At 40.2% G+C, this 22090-nt stretch overlaps 1 protein-coding gene and 1 long non-coding RNA gene across 2 annotated transcripts in view; both read left to right on the top strand.

Moving 5' to 3' along the window:
• Positions 1-736: 736 nt before the first annotated feature.
• Positions 737-8870, top strand: OR5AK2 (olfactory receptor family 5 subfamily AK member 2). The gene is given in 3 exon segments (XM_082478363.1): positions 737-2370; positions 2372-2814; positions 2817-8870. Coding segments are annotated over 3 exon segments (921 nt in total). The 5' UTR covers positions 737-2305; the 3' UTR covers positions 3230-8870.
• An 88-nt stretch (positions 8871-8958) lies between these two features.
• Positions 8959-22090, top strand: part of LOC309668488 — a 46940-nt gene continuing 33808 nt past the window's right edge. Inside the window, exon 1 of the long non-coding RNA XR_014268249.1 lies at positions 8959-10377. This is a non-coding gene — a long non-coding RNA (uncharacterized lncRNA). The remainder of the gene's footprint in view (positions 10378-22090) is intronic.

Genomic DNA, 22090 nt, shown 5'->3' on the forward strand with positions numbered 1-22090 from the left:
GGCGTCTGTTCGTGCCCAGACAGAACGGGGTTAAAGCAGTGGCTGATTAGGGGGCTCTGGCTCACTCAGGCCAGGGGGGAGGGAGGGGTATGGAATGTGGGGAGAGCCTGTGGCAGCAGAGGCCAGCGTGACATTGCAACAGCCTAAGGTGCGCCGTGTGTTCTCCCGGGGAAGTTGTCCCTGGACCACGGGACCCTGGCAGTGGTGGGCTGCACAGGCTCCCGGGAAGAGAGGTGCAGATAGTGACCTGTGCTTGCACACAGGCTTCTTGGTGGCTGTAGTAGCAACCTTAGCATTTCATGCCCATCTCTGGGGTCCATGCTGATATCCACGGCTTGTGCCCATCTCTGGAGCTCGTTTAGGCGGTTCTCTGAATACCCTCTCCTCATGCACCCCAAAACAATGGTCTCTTGCCTCTTTGGCAGGTCCAGACTTTTTCCCAGACTCCCTCCCAGCTAGCTGTGGTGCACTGGCCCCCTTCAGGCTGTGTTCACACAGCCAACCCATTCCTCTCCCTGGGATCTGACCTCTGAAGCCTGAGCCTTAGCTCCCAGCCCCCACCCACCCTGGCGGGTGAGCAGACAAGCCTCTTAGGCTGGTGAGTGCTGGTTGGCACTGATCCTCTGGGCAGGAATCTCTCCACTTTGTCCTCTGCACCCCTGTTGCTGCGCTCTCCTCCGTGGCTCTGAAGCTTCCCCCACCCACCCACCTCCCGTCTCCACCAGTGAAGGGACTTCCTAGTGTGTGGAAACTTTTCCTCCTTCACAGTTCCTTCACAGAGTTGCAGGTTCTGTCCCTATTCTTTTGTCTTTTTTTTCTTTTGCCCTACCCAGGCACTTGGGGAGTTTCTTGCCTTTTGGGAAGTCTGAGGTCTTCTGCCAGCATTCAGTAGGTGTTCTGTAGGAGTTATTCCACATGTAGATGTATTTCTGATGTATTTGGGTGGAGGAAGGTGATCTTCACGTCTTACTCCTCTGCCATCTTGAAGGTCCTCCCTAGATTGTTATTTTAAATTTAAGGATTTCTGTTCTGTGAAAGATATCATAGACAAAATAATAGATGATAGAATGTGAGAAAATATTTGTCAAGTCAACTGACAAGAGATTTAAATCTTGGATAAACAAAGAACATGTAAAATCAATTCACTAGAAACATTTACAAAAAATTTTAACAGGCAATTTACAAAATAATAAAATCCCAAAATTCTAAGAACATTTACATAATGATCAAATCTACTTGTAACTAAAGGGGAAAAACAAAAATGAGACATCACTTTACACCTATTTTCCTGACCAAAAAGTATTAGGAAAATATCAGTGTTCACTAGGAAGGGAGGATGTGGGGACCCCCATGTAAAATTAGTAGGCGTGTACACTGGTGCATCCATTATATAAAATGATCGGGAAAAACTTGGTCAAATGAAATATGTGCATACCCTCGACACAAAAATTTTGTCCCTAGGAATACACCCTAGAAAAATTTCACACTGAGTTATTTGTAGTGGAGACAAGTCGTAGGCAATCTGCTATCCATCACTAGGAAAGCACATAGGTAAATTAGGATGGATGGACACCATAGAGCAGTGCTACTCAATGTGTGGCCCATGAACCAGCACCAGTCCTTGGACTCTCTGTTTCCACTCCATGATGAGATAACTACAGAAAGTGAGACTGAGCATTTAAACCATCACAAAGTTTTGACAATGCTGAGAACTTTTTATGTTTTTTACAAACATGGGACCACAACAGATTGGAAATTTTATAAAGAAAATTATGCTTTACCATAAGTACTTTGATAAACAGTTCTGTGAAGGACTCTACAATTCCACGTGACCATCATGGCAGAGAAGAGCTTCTAAGGAATGAAAAAGAATAAAATGAAAATATGGAGCTAGGTGGGAACAAGATCATATAGAACCCCATGCATATGTCAAAATTTCAAATATAATGATTAGTATTTAGGCAAATTGGGATTTCTAATTAAAATATAGATAGTATAAAAGAAAGCCTAATTAAATAAAACAATGTTCTTATATTTTCCCGAATTGATGTATGTATTAAATACTGTCAGTTTGCACACTGAGAACACAGCTATTAGTCCATGGCAACTTCTCCAAACTATAGATGAAAATATCTAAGTTAGGTGTCAAGGTTCAGCCTTTAAAATCTGACTCAATTATATCATGGAAAATATTCTCTGACACCCCACTATGAAATTAGATATACCATTAGTTAAAGGATCACAATGGTCTTAGTTTTCTCTGCTCCTCTTCCTTTGCAACTTTATATATTTAATTTTGCTAGCCATGGAACAAAACAATGGCACTGAAGTGACTGAATTCATCCTCCTGGGATTTGCTGGTCAACACAAGTGTGCTCATTCTAGAGGGTAACATTGGCATGATCCTATTCATCAAGATTGATTCTTTGCTTCACACTCCCACGTACTTTTTTCTCCAAAACTTGGCATTTGTTGATCTCTGCTACACCTCTGCTATCACTCCCAAGATGTTGCAAAACTTTGTAGGGACAGAACAATCCATCTCATTCATAGGATGTATGGTGCAGTTACTAGTCTATGGTACTTTTGCAACAAGTAATTGCTACATCCTCGCTGCTGTGGCAGTGGACTGTTATGTAGCCATCTGTAACCCACTTCACTATGGAACAGTTATGCCCAAGAGAGTCTGCAGTTCATACTTCATGGGTTTCATACTTCATGAGTTTCCTTCATACTTCATGGGTTTCCTAAATGCTTCTGTAAACACAAGTTTTACTTTCTCATTGAACTTTTGGAAATCCAATGAAATTAACCATTTTTCTGTGATGAACCCCCAATTCTGGCCCTCTCATGCTCCAGTATTTACTTCAATGTCGTACTACTAGCAGCCTTTGTGGGGTTTAACTTGACATTCACTGTGTCGGTAGTCATCTTTTCCTACATGTTTATCCTGGCTGCCATGTTGAAGATCTCTTCTGCTGCAGAGAGGAGAAAAGCCCTCTCCACGTGTGCCTCCCACCTGACAGCCATCACCATTTGCTATGGGACTCTGTCTTACATGTATCTGCACCATCACACCACAGAGTCTCAAGAGCAAGAAAAAATGGCTTCTTTGTTTTATGGCGTCATGATCCCCATGTTAAACCCCCTCATCTACAGCCTGAGAAACCAAGATGTGAGAAAAGCCCTAAAAGGGGTTGGAAAAAAGTACTTCAAGTTTGATCCTTGATTTCTAGTTCTCTGTGCTTGTAAACAACCAGACTAACAGTGCCAATGTTTAAGAAATCAAAACGTGCATAGCACAGGGAGATCAGCTCGGTGCTTTGTGACCACCTAGAAGGGTGGGATAGGGAGGGTGGGAGGGAGACGCAAGAGGGAGGAGATGTGGGGATATATGTATGTGTATAGCTGATTCACTTTGTTATAAAGCAGAGACTAACACAACATTGTAAAGCAATTATACTCCAATAAAGATGTAAACAAATAAAAATCAAAGCAAAGAGCCAAACAACATAGGAAAGGTTGCTCAATCTATTAATATGGAGCTGAAAATTAAAGTAACAATGAGATAACCACCAATATGGCTGCCAAAAATTGAAAAAGAGTGATAATGCCTATGAATTGCTATGATGTAAGGGAAAGGATGCTCTCACATTTGCTAATAGATAATTGAAGTGTTACCTTACTTCAGAAGGAATCTGGCAATATCTTTTTAAAAGAAGAATCTTCCATCCAGAATTTCAGCCTTGCAAATGGATCTATGGAAATAAGTTTTAATCTGTAAGAACATATATGTAAGGTTGCTTACTGTAGCATTGTTTTGAAAAACAAGACCAAGAAAGTAACTATTCCTCAATAGGGAAATAAATTTGTATTATCCTAATTCCAAATTGTGTCTATTGCTGCATAACAAATTTCCATAAATTTAAGGGCTTAAAAAACACACAATTGTTATCTTATAGTTTTATGGTAAGAAATCTGCACATCACTTAACTGCATCCTCTGAGATGCTACAATCAAGGTGTCAGCCAGAACTGGGAACTCATCTGGAGGCCCAACTGGGGATGGATCTGCTTCCAAGCTCACTCATTTATTGACGGAATTCATCTCCTTGCCATTTAAGACAGATTCCTACCTTCTGGCTGGCCGTCAGCCAGGGACTACTCACAGCTCTTAGAGACTATCCACAGTTCTTTGGCACAAGGCCCTCTTCATAAGCCCTCTCATAACATGGCCGCTTACTTCTTCAAAGCCAGAAAGCCATATACAGTTATTCAGTACATTCACCGTGTGAAACAAAATATTGCCATATGCCCAAATCTTACTACCAATTGAAGAGTCAGTCTCTCCCTGAAGTTTTCCCAGGTCAACACTGTTTCCTGTCAACTTTCTGCCCCTGGAAGTAATTTCTTCTTCCACTGAGTACCCACAGCACTTCACTTGTATCCATAAATATTATTTATTATTTATCACTTCCTATCTAAATTATTTATTTACATATAAGACCTTCACTATCATCTATAAGGCAATTGAAATATGCTTTCTTTCTATGACCTTTTAACATCTGGTATAGAGCCTTAGACACATTAGGTATTCTGTAAATATTGAATGAATGGATGGGTGGATGAATGATGATAAAAAACAATAATATGGGCAGCTTTCTAACTGGAAGTTATGTGAGTATGTAGCCTACACTTGTCTCTAAATATCAATCTGTGGACAACAGCATTCAAATGACCAGGGGAAGTGTTTTAAAGTGTAAATTACTATACCCCAGTCCTGGAGATATTGATTCAGTAATATTAGATAGAGCCCAATATATTTAAATATCTGCATATGTAGAATGTTGCTTTAATTGCATGCTCCACTAGAAAGTAGTTTTTAAGTGCACAGGATTTAGAATCTTTTGGAATGTGGTTTATATCCCACCCCTGCCACTCCCCAGAAGTGTCTTCCTGGAAGCTAATTGAGCTTTCAAACCTTGTTTCTCATAATAATACATATCTCATGAGACTTTTCAATGTGTTTGTTTGCTTGTTTGTTAGGAACAGATAAGATAATGCATAGAAATCATAGTGCCTGGCACTCTTAAACTCTAGGTAAATGTTAAAAGTAATGAGTACTAACAAGGACTATTTCAACATGGGTGTGACAGATATTACAAAAACAATCTCATCACATGCACACACACACACACACACACACACACACACACACACACACACAGCAAATAAGAAGTCTCTTAAGATTTACAACATGAAAACTTTCCCCTCTGGGAAGCTCCTGTCTCCTGCAGCAGAAAACTAACTAATACAGGTTGTTTCCTTTGATCCTGTCTCAGTGCCTATAGTCACAAACATTCAAGGGAACAAGTAGTAATCCCATAGGCTTCAGCTATGAGCTCTGTCTAAGGAGAATTCATTTGGTGGGCAATCAGCCCACTAGCCTGGGAAGAAAATCTAAAGACAAAAGTCCTGTGAATAAAGCAAATTACACTTTTTCTTATTTAGCTGTGCATTATTCTGGAATATGAGGACCACAGTAAGATCTATAGGATTAGAGCCAATATGCCAGCATAATTAACTCTAAGATTGGGTAAAGTCATCTTATCATCAGCAAAATAAACTATAAATGGAGAGAGGAAATTATTGATGGTATGGAGAAATCATAAAATGGCCCTGGAGATGATAGCTGATATATTAGCTATAATGCTCCCAACTGAAAATAAACAACCCTTACAGAATATGAGCAATAAATAGACAAGGCCACTCCATGACTGAGATGGGCCAAGACAGAAAAAAAGGCCACTCTAAGTTTGTCTGAAATAAAACAGGGACAAGTACTCTTAGCAACAAAAAAAAATAGCTAAACATTCCCCTCTTCCAACTAAAATGAGTAAATACTCCTCCTTTACCCACTTTAATTTTCTCACCTCTTACGTATAAATTACCAAAATATTCAACCACCAAATTCCTAAAAACACTCAAAAGAGAACTCACCTCCACTTCCTAAATCCTTCTTAGAATCACCCAGCACAAGCCTAAATCCTACAAGAGGCCTTCCCAATCTCCTCTTATCCAACACTCTGGTCCCTCTGGGATGTGTGTTTCCTTATTATGAAATAAGCCTAACTTTACTTGACTACATATGTGCTCCTGGTGCTTGTTGGCTACTGGACGTTGATGGTGTGAGTTGCACCAGGTGCATCTATTATCTCTCTTGAACTTTGTTTCTCTTGTTATTCATTTTTATTGCAAAAATAAATTAATATGTATCCATTATTTTTTAAATACAACTCCTTTTAAAGTTTAAAAAAAAAAGAGATTCTCTATTTTTCTTATTCCTACTTCCTACTTAAATTGTTCATATATCCCTGCAGATGGTGTTTTCTTCACATAAACACACAAACACACACACATACACACAGAATTTTTTAATTAAAACTCAGTTCACACTCCACTTGTTTTTCTGCTTTACTCACTTAACAGTATGTTGTTAACATTTTTCCTAAGAATACATATAGGTCTCTCTCATTCTTATTAGGTGTTTCACAGAAATACAAACTATAGATTAACTCTGATTTGTTTTAGTATCACCTTATCTATTGCCAAATTTCTGCTATAAAAAAAAATAATGCATAGACCCCTGTGTGTTTAAGGTAAATTTTTTTCCATCTCATTTTATCAAAGATTAAACCGAGGTTGAGGGAACTTACATTTCTTGCCCTAAATCACATACCTATTAAATGGCAGTTCCAAGATTCAAATCTAGATCTTTCCAACTTCAAAGCTTGTCCGCTTGTCATTGCAGGTGGTATAAGATAAAGCTTCAAAGTTGCTTTGAATACAATATAATTGGATACAATATAATTTGTACAACTTTAAAGCATAGGTCTTATTCATCCAATAAAAGTCTCTTCCAGAACTCCCACTTCTGCCCACGATAGAGTAACAGGGACTGGATTTACCCTCCTGCCTGAAACAATAAAAATTGGACAAAATATATGAAATACTACTTTGCAAGACACTGTGCATCAAGCAATAAAGGACAGTGGTTCCTGAGAAGCAAGAAAAAAATAAACCCAAAATTTCCCCAGCTTTCTGTGTTAAGAAGGTTCCTAGACCACAGTGCAGAGAGGGAGTACTCAGGAAATGTTTAGTGGACTTCCTAAAGGAAATGGAGCTGAAAATTTGATGAGAGCAAGGCAACTAAAGTTTGCAGGACAGAATGTTGAAGGAAGTTCATTGTAAAGAGAAAGAACCCCAAGATCTGCAGAGGGTCCAATTATTTAGCTGAGTACTAATCAGTACATACACATGCGGAAACAATTTGAGGTAGGGAAGGAAATAATTACAGATAATAGTGCTTGATGCTCACATAAGGCTGGGAGTAGTGCCTGTTCTCACCAGACAGACTAGAAAACCTCAAGATTCATAATGCGCTGGGTGGAACACACAGAAAGGACTTGCCTCAGTAGTGCAAATGATTAGCTCTATACTGAACTCAGCTCCAGTTACAACCAACAAATCTACAAAGCAAGACTCAAAAGAATCAAACAATTTCCAAGTAACTTAATTGTACTCCAGAACAAAGCTCAAGAATATTTATAAGTATATGAAAATACCTAGCAACACACATGGTAAAATTCACAATGCCTGGCATCCAATCAAAAATTACCATACATACAAAAATCAGGAAAACATGCCATAAGCAGAAGAAAAATCAATGGACAAAACTGACCAAAACTGCCAAAAATGTCAGAATTGGCCAAGGACATTAAAGCAATTATTATAACCATTCTCCATATGTTCAAAAAAGACAAGTAGAGATGTGAAAGACAAGCTAAATCCTATAGAGCCTGATGATTAAAAAAATTTCACTGGATGGGAGTAACTACAGATTAGATATTCCAAAAGAAGTGATTAGTGATCTTGAAGACCTAGCAATAGAAACTATCCAAAATAATAGAAAAGTGACTCAAAAAGATAAATGAACAACTCATCAGTGAACTGTGGAGCAACTTTAAGAAGGCTTATGTATGTGTAATTGGAATCCCTGAAGGACAGGAGAAACAGGGTTGATATACAAAATGTTTTTGAACATTTTGTAAATATGATGAAACTATAAAACCACACATTCAAGAATCACAAGAAATTCCAAGCAAAAGAAACATGAAAAAGCTACAGCAAGGCACATCATAATCAAATTAATCAAAACCAGGAATAAAGGGGAAATCTTAAATGCATACAGAGGGAAAAAAGACACATTATAAATAGCAGAACAAAAGTAAGGATAAAAAGAAGATATACAGATTGCCAACAAACACATGAAAGGATGCTCAACATCACTAATCATTAGAGAAATGCAAATCAAAACTATAATGAGGTATCACCTCACACCAGTCAGAATGGCCATCATCAAAAAATCTACAAACAATAAATGCTGGAGAGGGTGTGGAGAAAAGGGAACCCTCTTGCACTGTTGGTGGGAATGTAAATTGATACAGCCACTATGGAGAACAGTATGGAGGTTCCTTAAAAAACTAAAAATAGAACTACCATGTGACCCAGCAATCCCACTACTGGGCATATACCCTGAGAAAACCATAATTCAAAAAGAGTCATGTACCACAATGTTCATTGCAACTCTATTTACAATAGCCAGGACATGGAAGCAACTTAAGTGTCCATCGACAGATGAATGGATAAAGAAGATGTGGCACATATATAGAATGGAATATTACTCAGCCATAAAAAGAAACGAAATTGAGTTATTTGTAGTGAGGTGGATGGACGTAGAGTCTGTCATACAGAGTGAAGTAAGTCAGAAAGAGAAAAACAAATACCGTATGCTAACACATATATATGGAATCTAAAAAAAAAAACCCAAAAGGTTCTGAAGAACCTAGGGGCAGGACAGGAGTAAAGACACAGACGTAGAGAATGGACTTGAGGACACGGGGAGGGGGAAGGGTAAACTGGGACGAATTGAGGGATTGGCAGGGACATATATATACTACCAAATGTAAAATCGATAGCTAGTGGGAAGCAGCCACATAGCACAAGGAGATCAGCTCGGTGCTTTGTGACCACCTAGAGGGGTGGGATATGGCGGGTGGGAGGGAGACGCAAGAGGGAGGATGTATGGGGATATATTTATATGTATAGCTGATTCACTTTGTTATTCAGCAGAAACTAACACACCATTGTAAAGCAATTATACTCCAATAAAGATGTAAAAAATAAATAAATAAACACAAGTGATTTAATGAATTCTACTAGGAAGCATGCTGCTTACCCTGCTCCAGTTATTGTGGATGCTAAATGTCTTTATTTCTTTAAAAAGTATCCGATGATTCAGGCTGGCCATTTCACAGAATCTACTTATTTTGGTGAATTCCTAGTCCTTGAAAACACGCATTACTGTCATTATTTACTACCATAATATGAGTCAGCTTTCTCCCTCGCCTAAGGGAAATGAACCTTGTAAACACTTTCTGGAATCCCAGCTTATGTTTACCCAAAGAGTGGAAGTGAATTCCAGGTGTGATCCACTTCTGTTTCAAGAATGGCTGGTCATACCTATGCATCACCTTTCCCTGACCATTTCACCCCATCAGGATACTACCAATGGCCTTCAAAGAGCCAACATGTTCCTAACTATATTCGTTTGATAGGGTTGCTGTAACAACTATCACAAATTGAGTAGCTTAAACAACAGAAATTTATTGTCTCACAGTTCTGGAGGCTAGAGTCTGAAATCAAGATGTTGGCAGGATTGGTTCCTTCTAAGTTGTGAGAGAAAGATCTGTCCCAGGCTTCTCTCCTTGCCTGACAGATGGCTGTCCTCATGTTCACATGGTGTTTTCTCTGTGTATGTGTCTGTCTCCAAATCTCCCCTTTTTATAAGAACACCAATCATATTGAATTAGGACCCACCTTAATGACCTCATTTTAATTTGATTAAAGTCTCTTTGAAGACCTTATCTCCAAATAAGGTCACATTCTGATGTACTGGGGGTTAGGACTTCAACACATGAAGTTTGAGGGGGAGCACAATTCAACCCATAGCATCATCTAGAGGCAAGGCTGCTCAACTCTTCAGGACACTAAGAATCTTATAAACATCTAGTCTAAAGCAAATCCAGATCAATCCTTTATTCCCTCTTCCTTTCTTGGTAGATGAGTCTCTGTGTGGCAATTGGACCTGTCATGACATTCCAGAATTATTGGAATTGCATCTTCTCCTGGCCAGGATGCCTCTCACATCCTTCAGAAAGAAGTGGGCTCTGATTAACAAATCCGGACTGAAGACTCAGAGAACTGAGCCCCAATACATTCTCAGGGGTCTGACAAGCATAAGGAAGATTATAAGAAGGTAAGAGATTGTTATTATAGAAAGTTCAGTTTCAAGCTTAACCACAACCTACAATAACCCCAAACCTGAAATCTAAAATTCTGTAATAATAACCAATAATGATAATAATTATAACAACCATTTACTGAATAGTTACTATGTGCCTGGAATACGTACTTTATGTGCATGGTTTTACTTGATCTCACTACCACTGCATAAGGTTGATACTTTCAATTAAATCTGATATGTATGTAAAGAGCCTCGCACAAGTCCTGGCACATGGTATGTGTTTAATAACCAAAAGTTAATATACATGCCCATTTTACAGATGAAAAAACTGATCTTCAGAGACACCTAGGATTGCACTGACAGAGATGTAAGCTGTATTTGAATCTAATACAGGAGTATGTTAGACTCCAAAGTTTAGATCTTATCTACTAAACTATGCTGCAGCCCATATCTATCCCTGTGTCACAGAAATTCAAAATTATATAAAACTCCAGAAACATCCGTCATGTCCTCTGTCATTTATGAGTCACTGAAATCTTTTACAGCATCCCTATTTAGTCTCCAGAGCTTGAGAATTACTTTTTTAAGATTAAACTAAGACTTCAGAAATGGGATTTGTAAGCTTCCTCTTTTTCCAGGGCCCCTTTCCCCCGCACACACCCAGATAGTTCCAGAAGCTCTTTATAAGCACCCCCTACCACCAATGCCCCTTAAAACTCTTATTATCAATATAGAAGACACTGTGACATCAACTGGTGAATGTACCAGATAAGACCTTAAGATCTCCCAATAAATTAGAGTCGGCTGATCAAGGAAGGGCCCTCTACTTGGCTAGTTTCCACGTCAAATGCTCTCCTTCAACTCACATTAGAATTACCATTTCCTTTCCCTGATTACTGCACCAGAGATATGTAGAGTGTCCAAAACTGTGCAAAAGATTTTACATACACCATCTTGTCTGACCCTCACAGCAACTCTATGAATTCACCCTGTGTTGTTGAAGAAAATGATACTTAAGGTAGTCAAAGGGCTTTTCAAATCCCTCAGCCAGGAAATCTCAAGCAAAGATGGGCGTTTAGGGGTTTTTGTATTATTCTATTTTCTTTCCACTACAGCTCGTTGCACCTCTGATTTTTAACATTCCTTTTCAACTCATGTCTATGATTATATTACAGAAATCTTACTTAATCATCCCAACTCAACTTTCAATCTTACTTGACATTCCCTAATCAATTTTCAGAAATTCATTTCTTCAACAAATGTTTTTGAAATGGACACTCTGTGTCTGATTCTGAGTTGAGTGGGGACATAAAAATGAGCAAGACAGACATGACTCCTCCCTTCATGGAGCTTACAATCTAGCATTAGTGTCACAGCCAATCCAGAACTTAGCTGAAGAGGCCAAAGTCATTGCATCAAAGAGGATATGGTTCAACCACACTCAAAAATGTGAGATAAAGGGCCTTTCACAAGGAAGGTAAAAGGAAGTCAGAGTTTACTTCCTGAAAGTGTTCATTAGGTAGATTTTGGGTGCTTAGAGAGATGATTCAAGAGGCTAAAGTCAACCATCTTTAAAGAGGCTACCTAGCCTTCTGTATGCAACAGTTAAGTAAGTGTGTGATGATTTGCTCATTAAGAGAACATTCTTATCTTCCCTTTTTAACATGTGAAATTTTAACTGAGTCAGACATAGGAGGTCTGGAGTCTATATTTTTATAACAACTTATTCATAACAATAATGAGAGCCAGAGTCAGTCTGAATAATGTACCTAAACCACTGTCTACACTGGGGAATAGGCCCCAGGCCATTGGTGTCTGCAGCACTTGTCAACAGTCCCATATCTAAATCTCACAGGGTGGTCATGTTCTCATTTATAATAACCTATCAAAATGATTGTTAGAATTCTTTGAGAAAATGTAGTCAAATACACTATGAAAATTCTTCTTATATAATCCCTCCTAAAAGCCCTGTGTTAAGATTTTCTTAAGCTCAAAGAGGCACCATTTTAGAGTAATAAGGAAGTTTCTACCATCTGGTTTGAAGAATAAAATTTGCCTTTGCAAGGGTCTATTATTTTTGGAAGGAGCTCTTTAGTACATTTAGCTTTGCAGATGTTAGGTGAGCATTCATTCATTGTTTGCTAGTTTTTGAGAGGAAGACCTGAGTGGGATCACTTTAGGTTGTTGGCTCAAATAGATAAATACTCCAAGGATTGAAATGGGTTCTGTTTGAGTTTGATCCATAGGCTCAAATAATAAAATCCAGACATCGTTTCTTTGCATCTCTCAGCTCTGCCTCTGTCATGAGTCGTCCTCAGCCTCAAGCTGGTCTCCTTCCTGATGGTAAATGGCTGTAGCAGCTCCAAGCCTCACGTGACCAAATATGGTGATGGACAGAAAGCCTTTCTTTCCATGAATCCCAGAAAATATCTCCTCAGAGCTCACCGGCTCTGCTTGGATTGTGTGCCCCTCTCTGAAACAATGGCTTAGGGGAGGAGTGATCATGCTTCTGACTGCAGATAGAGCCAATCATTCCCAAGCGCAAAATAAAATGAGCAGAATGGTTTCCCAGGGGAAACTTAGGGCACTCTTACTAAAAGAAGAGAGACTGAATACTGGACCACAAGTGATGGATGTCCATTTATTTGGGGAAAGATAAATTCCTGTGCACATCATTTTAATACAAGGTAGACTGAGATTGGCCAAGTAAAGGTGTAGGCAAAAGGCAAGAGGGCAAAGGGCATGGGGCAGAGAGAGGTTGATTCTGAGGAGAAGGATCTGGGAAGGTCACTTAGACTTGAGCACAATGGGAGCTGGTCACTCAGTTTCATCTTCAGGAACCCTGCGTTCCAGCTCCTGCTCCCCCACTGGCCTGTCATGCCATATACACCAACTCGGTTCTCCTCCGTAGAGATTCCTCACTTACAAAATAAAAATGGTCATCGTAAACTCTTAGGCTCCTCCAGCTCTGACCTCATAGGATTCTCGCTGTGGCCTCCACTGTTGGTGCCCTCCTCCCTCTGCCCTCAGGTGTCCTGATGCCTATGCATCCCTTACAGTGTGATGCCTCAACTGGTCCTGCCTTCTCTGTATTCTGCCCTCTCCCCTGATATCAACCAGCAGGTAACTACTTTACTGTGAGTAACTCCCAGCTGAGTAATGAAAGAATCTTTGATATGGGATTGTCATTTGCATTTTGACAAAAGCCTTCTAGAACTTATGCTTTAACACAACAGATTTATTAGAGTGATGGAAATTTAGGTATTTTGTTTTTAACCAAGTGGGCTGTGGTCCTTTCTGAAATTATCCATGAACTTGGCTGCCTTCACATACAATTAGCCCTAGAATCATTAAGGAAAACCAGACTGGGAGAAGCCAAGCTTTCAGACTTTAATAGTCATATAATGTATTGGGCAGTGAATATATTAAAGAATTTGTTGTACAAACATTGGTAATTCCTCTTTGACATAGGAGATTTGAGTTAGCTAAAGTCATTTCCCTGAAACAAACATGGAGACATTGAACTGTGTGAATTATGAGGTTGTGCTTCCACAGAGGGTAAGTATCTGGTGTGACTTGGAGAGAGCATGAAGGAACAGTGGAGGAGATGTGGAGGGAAGCTGCATTCCAAGTCCCTTTAATAATATCTCACCGACCTTCAGCATTGACCTACAGCATGGCTTCCTCAAGACACAGCCTGCTCTTCCCCACCTCTGGGGCTCTGTCCACATGATCCTCCTCTTGGAATGTCCTTTCCTCCCATCCCAGCTCTGCTCTCCACACTATCCTCTCTTCCTTTCAAATTTCATTATAAATGTAGTCTCCCATAGGAAGTCTTGCCTGATCTCTCTGCTGGAAATGATACGAATACCCCTGAACTTGCACAGCACCTTACCTCCATCTCTACTACATCAGTGATGAGAAAGTGCCCTGCTGAAGGAGATCTCTGCTCAAACTGCACAGTCACAAAAAGACTTGGCTCCGGCATTATGGTAAGCCTCATTCTGGACCTTGTTGAGAATTGGGCCTGGTTAATGCCTGCCTAAGTGACAGAAGGCTATGATAAGGTCCAACATCAAAAGGGACTTTTCCATCACTTTCTGTGCCTGTGATAGGCAACCTCTGAGACAGTCTCCAGTGATTTCTTCCTCCTGGTATTCACGGCCTGTGTAATCTCCTCCCCTTGACCCTTTGAGCATAAGTAGGACATGGTGACTCCTTTATAGTGAACAGAATATTGAGAAAGTAATGAGACTCTGAGATTAGCAAGATTAGGATTAGGAAAAGACTCTGGCTTCCACTCTCAATCTCTGTCTGTCTCTCTGTGTCTCTCTCTCCCCTTTCTCTCTCTCTTTCTCCCACTCTCCCTCGGAGGGCAGCCAGCTGCCATGTTATGAGTTTCCTACAGAAACATCTATGTGGCAAAGAACTTATGTCTCTGGCCAAAGCCATGTGAGTTTGGAAGAGGACATTCCCCCAGCAGAGCCTTGAGATAAGACCACAGACCTGGCTAACACCTAGATAGCAGCCTGTAAGAGACCCTGAGCAAGAAGCTCAGCTTAGCTTCTCAGCTAAGCCACATCTGGATTCTTGACCCATGGAAACTGTGATATAATAAATGTTCCTTATTTTAAGCCACTAAGTTTGGGGTTAACTTGCCATACAGCAGTAGAAAACTCATACAGTAACTAATCAAATGTGCCTTCCAGAATCCTACATTTTTTGGAAAAAATTTTCCTTCTTGCCCTGTATCTGTCCCTCACTCTACAAATCACTGTTGGCCTTGTTATTCTTCAGAAGTCTACACTTTTTCAGGTAATATGCTGGTCTAAGGAATTAAGCTCAAAATTTGATGGTCCCCATGAAATTGGCTCTTTTCCAACAAATTGTATAGGTATCCGAAACTCAGAAAAATTCTTTCTTGTTAAAAATGTAGTCCAGGGAAGTTGGACTATTTTATAGATAAAATATTTTATAGCTATATTTCCCACATGAGTCTATTTTCTGGCCCATCAGTTCAGGTAGATACATATTTCATATTAATAAGCCTGCACTATGAGAAGAACAAAGTCTATTCAAATGTCTTGAAACAGCTGGAAAGTGAAAGCTTCTTATGAACCCAGCAGATTCCCAAGTGAATCACTTTGGGGGCATTAGCTGACATTTCGAGCATCCTTTTCAGCTATTCATCATGCTCTTCCACAAGCCCCAGCATGACCATCATTGGTGAGTGGCTTCGGTAGCTGAAAAGCAGGGGGCCCAGCCCTATAGGAAAGGTCCCCAGGGTGCCTCTTAACTCATAAAGGTCACAGCTACTGCTGGAAGAAGAGATACTACTGTCATTGACAGGGACTCTATTAATATTTCATCGAAGTCCTATAAGGCTCACTTCTGTGTCTGAATCCCTCACTGGTTTGGTATCAGACATTAGATCAGTTCACTTCAGCCTTCAAATTACTAAAAATTAACCCATGGATCCTTAGTCAAATCAACTCCAAAAAACATTTATTGTATATCTGTCTGCTGGGTGCAGTGCAAGTTGGAGAGCAGAGAACGATGCAAAGATGACCAAAGCACAGAGGTTTTTCCCACAAGTTCAGAGTCCACACAGACCTGAAAAAAGGCTCAACAATAGCTCTACAATCAATGACCTCAAAGAGCACCAGAGCTGGAAGCTGAAGACCTAGAGTCTTAATTCCAGCTGTGCCAGCCTCAGTTTTTCCATCTGTACAACAAAGAATTTGGGCTAGACCACGGATTCTGTAGGAGGCAGGATTCTAGGAAGGGCTCCCAAGATTCCCACCCCCTGGTGTTACATGCCCTATGGCACCCTCTCCCCAAGAGTGTGGGAGGGATACATGTACGTGATGGCATCTCACTCTCGTGATTAAGTTATGTTGAAAGGAAGAAATGAAGGGATTTTTAAAGATGTAGTTAAGGTCCCAAGTTAGTTGCTTTTCCAATAAATCAGAAGGGAGATGGAAAGCTAATATAGATTTTGGAGTGCCATCTTGCCTGCTAATTGTAATGATTGAGAATGTCTGCCTGGAGCATCATAATGAAAAGGATTCAAAATTTGCACCTAAGTTTGGCTACAAAAATTGTCATCACTGATTAATAATGTCTGCCATGGGTATTTATCAGTTAGGACTCCTCTGATTGCAAGCAACAGGAAACATCACACAAATTGGCTTAAGGAGGGGAAAAGAATTGTTATACCTGTTATTTATTCAGGAAATACTTACTGAACCCTACTGAGTGGTGAACATTGTTCTAAGCACTGAAGTTACCACAGAAGTGAAGTCCTTGTCCTCACAGAGCTCACATTATAGTAGCTTATTAAAATGAAAAGTCCAGGGATAGAGTTGGCTGCAGGCATTGATTCAGGAGTTCAGCGTATAATCTCCATGTTATAGCCACTTTAGGCTTCAGGCTTATATTCTCTCTGCTACACATCAAACGGGAAAAGATTATTCTTCATCTGGTTACTGAAGCAGATAGTCCAAGATTCCCTCTTTTTAATGGTCCTGATTGAATAGGCTTGGGTTGTACAACCATCCCTAAGCCAATCACTATGCCCTGGAAAGAGTGGTGTCCTACTGGGTTAAGCTGGATGTTATGGACCTCATGTCTGTGTCCCTCCTCCCCCCAAATTCATATGCTGAAGCCCTAACGCTCAATGTAATGGTATTTGAGAACTACATGATTCAATAGATATGAAACACTTAGAACAGTGTCTGACACATAGTTCATGCTTAATATATGTTAGCTATTGTCATTATTATTCATACATTCACAAATTTGTTGAGAATATATGTTCCAAGAGCTATCTTAGGTGCTAGAATTGCATAAATATATATATGTCAGTCTCTTCCATGGAGAGCTCAACAGAGATGTTTTAATTGCAAAATGAGATCATTATTACAATAAGAGAAGAATGAAAATCCTTTGGGAGCCCAGAAGAGGGAGCCTGATAACATTGTAAGAATGAGGGAAAACTTCCCAGAGAAGGGAATATTTCTACTGCACCTTACCTTCATAAGCCATGTAAAGAAGAAGACTGAAGAGAATTAGAGAGGTGGGTAAAACAATAGAAAATTTTAAAACAGCTATATCTTAGAAACATTGTACAGAGTGAAAAAAATAAGAATGAGATTTATAACACTAAACAATTTCTATAGTATAAAGACTTGGACACAAAATGACAACCTGCATTTTGCAAAAATATACACATAAAAAATGCTTATAAAACATACTTAATAAGAGTAGAGAATTAGAATTAAAATCATAAATAAAATTTTAAAAGAAAGAGAAAGCAAGGTCATGAACACTCAGTGGTGATAATGTACCATCAACTTAAAGCCAGAGAGGGAGGGAGGAAGGGGGTACACCAGGGAGAACAAAGAGACAAACCACAGAATATGTGAGAATTTGCATCTGAAATTCTGGAAGAATCATATCACTGCTGGTAGTATAAAGCCTCTGGTTATTTGATCTGAATTCTCAAAAGTAATGTTACAGACAGTAAACACATGCACGTGCGCACATACACACACGTCTAAATGTGGAGAGGAGCCTGAACTACCTTACCCGCCCTCTTATGCACTTAGAAATAAGTGCCTCTTCCCCTGAACAGACACAGACAGTGGCAGGCACACAGCTCAGCAGGCAAAGCACAAGCTGGATTTTAGCACCACTCATGCCCTCAGCGGGGCACACTTGTTCAGGATGCAACTACACGACCCTAAGAGGTGGCCCTGCAGTAGTTATTCCCTTTCCTCAAGCCTCCAGAAAAAACAAAAAACAAAAACTGAACAGCTCTAAACTATATACAAAATGAGCAGGCAGAAGCACAGAAGGTGTAGATGGTCAGAGCACTCCATATGGGCAAATCCAAGAGCACTGAGCCTCAGAGCGGGAAAGTTGGTCGCCAGCCTCAGTCTCCAGCATTAGAGCACCCCTGGGCTTGGGAAAGGCTGTCTCTTACAAAGCAAGAAAACATCCCGTCATCTTCAGATGGAATGTCTACAGAGCTACTCTAGGAATGTCCAGGTCAGCAAATGACTCTTTAGCCTCAAATCATTTTCTCTCTGCCCAAGACTATTTGGCCCAAATACTGCCTTTCTTTCTCCGGTGTGGGATCTTCATGGAGGAGTTTTACCCTGTGACCTAAGGTTTGAAGAATGGGACGATGTTAACTTGTGGCAAAGGGAGAAGAGAGTGATGGAGGATGGGATGTAGAGGGGTTAACAGTAACAAGCAGCCTGAAGTACGAAAGAACAAATAATAATCAAAGTGGTTTAATTACTTGAAAAAAAAGAGTTCAAATTTTGAAAAGGAACTTTGCATCTGACAACCATGGTGCAGTGTACAGTGTATAGGACTAGAGCTTTTACATCTATGAGTTCACAGGATCTTCACAACAATCCTGTAGAATTGGGTACTGAAATCATTAGTAGTGCTGGAGGAGGAAGAAGGGAAGGGCCATCACAGGCGAGGGGTGGGAGGGTTCCAGTCTAAGGTAGAGAGGTCATGGCCAGCTCCTTACCAAAGGACAAAGCCTTTTTAACTGTAGCGGGACAGGACGGGCAATGTCACCTGGGGATTAGGTCACAGAGCTGCAGACAAATGGGTCTGTACTCTAGTCAGCTAGAGGGGACTTGGACCAGTCTATTAACCATTCTAACTTTATTTCCTTAAATGGGATGTAATAATAATATTCACATTGTACGGTTGCCAAGAGGCGTAAAGGTTTATAAAGTGCTTAACGGAATGCCTATCACATCGTAAGTGTTCAATAAATAGAAGCTATTATTCATGTATTCAATAGGTATTACTGAGGGTTTATTTTGAGGCCATCACTGATCCAAGCCCAGAGATACAATGTTCAACAACCACAAAAAAAGACATGGTATTTGTGCCCATAAAGTACACAGCCTAGTGGGGCAATAGGCAATAATGAAATGATCACCAAAAATATTAGTTGTGAATTATTCTAAGGGCTATAAAATCACACAGAGACAAAAGATTGTAAAACTGGAAATAGCACAAAGTGAAGGAATCTGAGATTTATTGGTCTAGGGATACCTAATCTAGAAAGGGTCAGGAAACAAAGCAAAATTTGAGTTGAGATGTGGAAAGGGAATAGGAGCTAACAAATGGATGTGGAAAAGCACTCTAAAGAGAAGAATCAGCATGTGGCAAGTGCCTGTAACGGGAGAGGGCATGGTGCGGTCCAGGAAATAAAAGATGAGCGTGGCTAAAGCATGGAGTAGAAAGAGTCGTGTAAGATGAAGCTGGCATGAAGGGGGCTGAGTAGGCAGGTGTTGTGCCCTATGGGTCCTGGTGGGAATCAGTGAAAAGCCACCAAGGATTTTCATTCTATTAAGGTTGACTTGTCAGGAACATGAGACAGAGTGGGATAACATGTTCACATGAGGTTTTGACAAGATGGCTCTTGCTATTTATGTGGAGAATAGATGAGAAGGAAAAGATAGAATGGATACTGGGAAATTGTTTTGCAATGATAGCAGTGGTCCAAGTTAGAGATGATGATGGCTTAGGATAGCAATAGAGGAAATAGCACAAAGTGAAGGATTTTCTGAGATTTATTTAGTAAATTGAATTGACAGGACTAAAGGATGGATTGGGTATGGAGCATAAGGAAAAAGGAAGAATCAAGAATGTCTTGCAGGTTTTTGGAAGAGCCAGTTGCTGACATCGGGAGCACTGGAAGAAGTCCCAATTTGGGGGAAAGATAATACATGAATTTCTTTGTGGCCAAGTTGAGACTAAAACGTCTTTGGGATATCCAAGTAGAGATACTCTGCAGATATATGTTTCTAGAGTTCAGAGAGAGGTCTAGGTTATGGATATGTACTTAATAGTCACTGGCATGTAGAAGGCATGAATGAGATCATGTAGGGTGAGGATACAGAATACTTTTTTTTTAAAGTGGCTTTAGACTACACCCTAAGGAATTCCAAAATAATGATTGGGTAGTGGAGGATACATCAGCAAACGAAAGTAAAAAAGGAATATTCTAAGCTAGGAAGAAAACCAAGAAAATATTCAGCACCAGAAGCCAAGTGAAGAGAGAGTCTGAAGGAGTCAACATTATTCAATGCTGCTGAGAATTTTGTAAATTGTGTCATAAATCACAGGTCTATTGTTATTCAACAGCTTAAAATTGCACACCTTTAATCAAGATTTTAAAAATTAAAGGCTTAAAAGTTTAAATTATTTGCCTAAGTTTATGCAGTCAGGATGTAGTGGGCAGGGTTTTAAATCTAAATCTTGCACCATAGCCCATTTTATGAAGGTTCTCAGGCTCTACTGTCTTCCTTGGGGATTAGATATGAAGGTTCCTCCCCACGGCACTGTGATTTGCAAAACTAGAAGAACCTGACGCTCAGAGCTTAGCAGCAACATCTGCCTCCTCTCCTCCCAGGGACTGCACATCTCTATAGAAGAAAATTCTCCGTTGTCTCTCTGTAAGTAAGTAGCAGAGAGATTGGCAAAAGAAACATGATTTAACTCAGTAGTAGCTGTGATTTCATCTTGAATCTAGACTGGGATCAAGTGCATCTGGGAAACAGGCAGAACTCCTGACCACCATCTCTTTTCAGAACAGCTGCTGAGAATCTATAGAAAAAATCTTTTTTTAAAAAATAGATCTTTATTGGAATATAATTGCTTCACAATACTGTGTTAGCTTCTGTTGTACACCAAAGTGAATCAACCATATGCATACATATGTCCCCATATCCCCTCCCTCTTGAGCCTCCCTCCCATCCTCCCTATCCCACCCCTCTAGGTCATCGCAAAGTAAGGAAGGAACCCAACACACACACACTCACACATACAAAAAAAACTTAACTCAGAAATAAAGTCTTATTCACAATTCTGAGTCCAGCAGAGTAGCTATTGCTCAAAATTCATTCCCATCCCAACCTGCTAGGTCCCAGGAAAATACTGGATGTCAAGTCTGAAAGACCCAGTTTTATCACTTTTTCCCTCCTTTCAACACTCAGCTTCTCTCTCAACCCCTGCCTTAGGACGGTTAAGATCATTTTACTATGGTTTATCCTTGTTCATGTCAGATGCCCTGTGAAGCCCATGACTCCCAGCTCACCCCCATCCGCTAATTCTCATGCCTGTCTGGTTCTATCACATTTTCTGAACTCATCCTCCACCTTTCTCCTTCTGCAATCATTTCACTCTGACTCTGGAACTCAAGATCTCTTATCAGCAAACTCCCCTGTATCCTCAACCTCTTCGATAATATTCCCCTTCACCTTCGTGCTCTCACTGAAACCTGGTTCTTCCTTGAGGACACTGCAGTTATTTCTAATGATAGCTCTCTTCTCTTCTACTCCTGTAGCACTGGAGCTGGAGTTGGGGTACATACCCTCCTTATTGCTTCACTGATGCTTCAAGATCATTCTCTCTCCTTCCTCATCAACAAAATTAAAGCTCTGATTCTCACATCATGAAACTGTGCCTACACTACCCCTTGAGGTTGCAGTCACTTTCCCCACTCCTCCAAAGCCAAGTCACTACTCTTCAGCTCTTAAGATGTTAGCTTCTGGTCACTGTCATTCTCCCCCACACAATTCCTGTCATAGGTCTCATAGGTCAATATCCCCATAGAAAATCCTTCCCATATTCTGGCCACTCAGTATTTTGGCCTCCTCTCCACCATCAATCTTGTCCTTTTCTGGTC

This window comes from Balaenoptera physalus, assembly GCF_965194825.1.
Source record: "Balaenoptera physalus genome assembly, chromosome: 10".
NCBI classification, from domain to species: domain Eukaryota; kingdom Metazoa; phylum Chordata; class Mammalia; order Artiodactyla; family Balaenopteridae; genus Balaenoptera; species Balaenoptera physalus.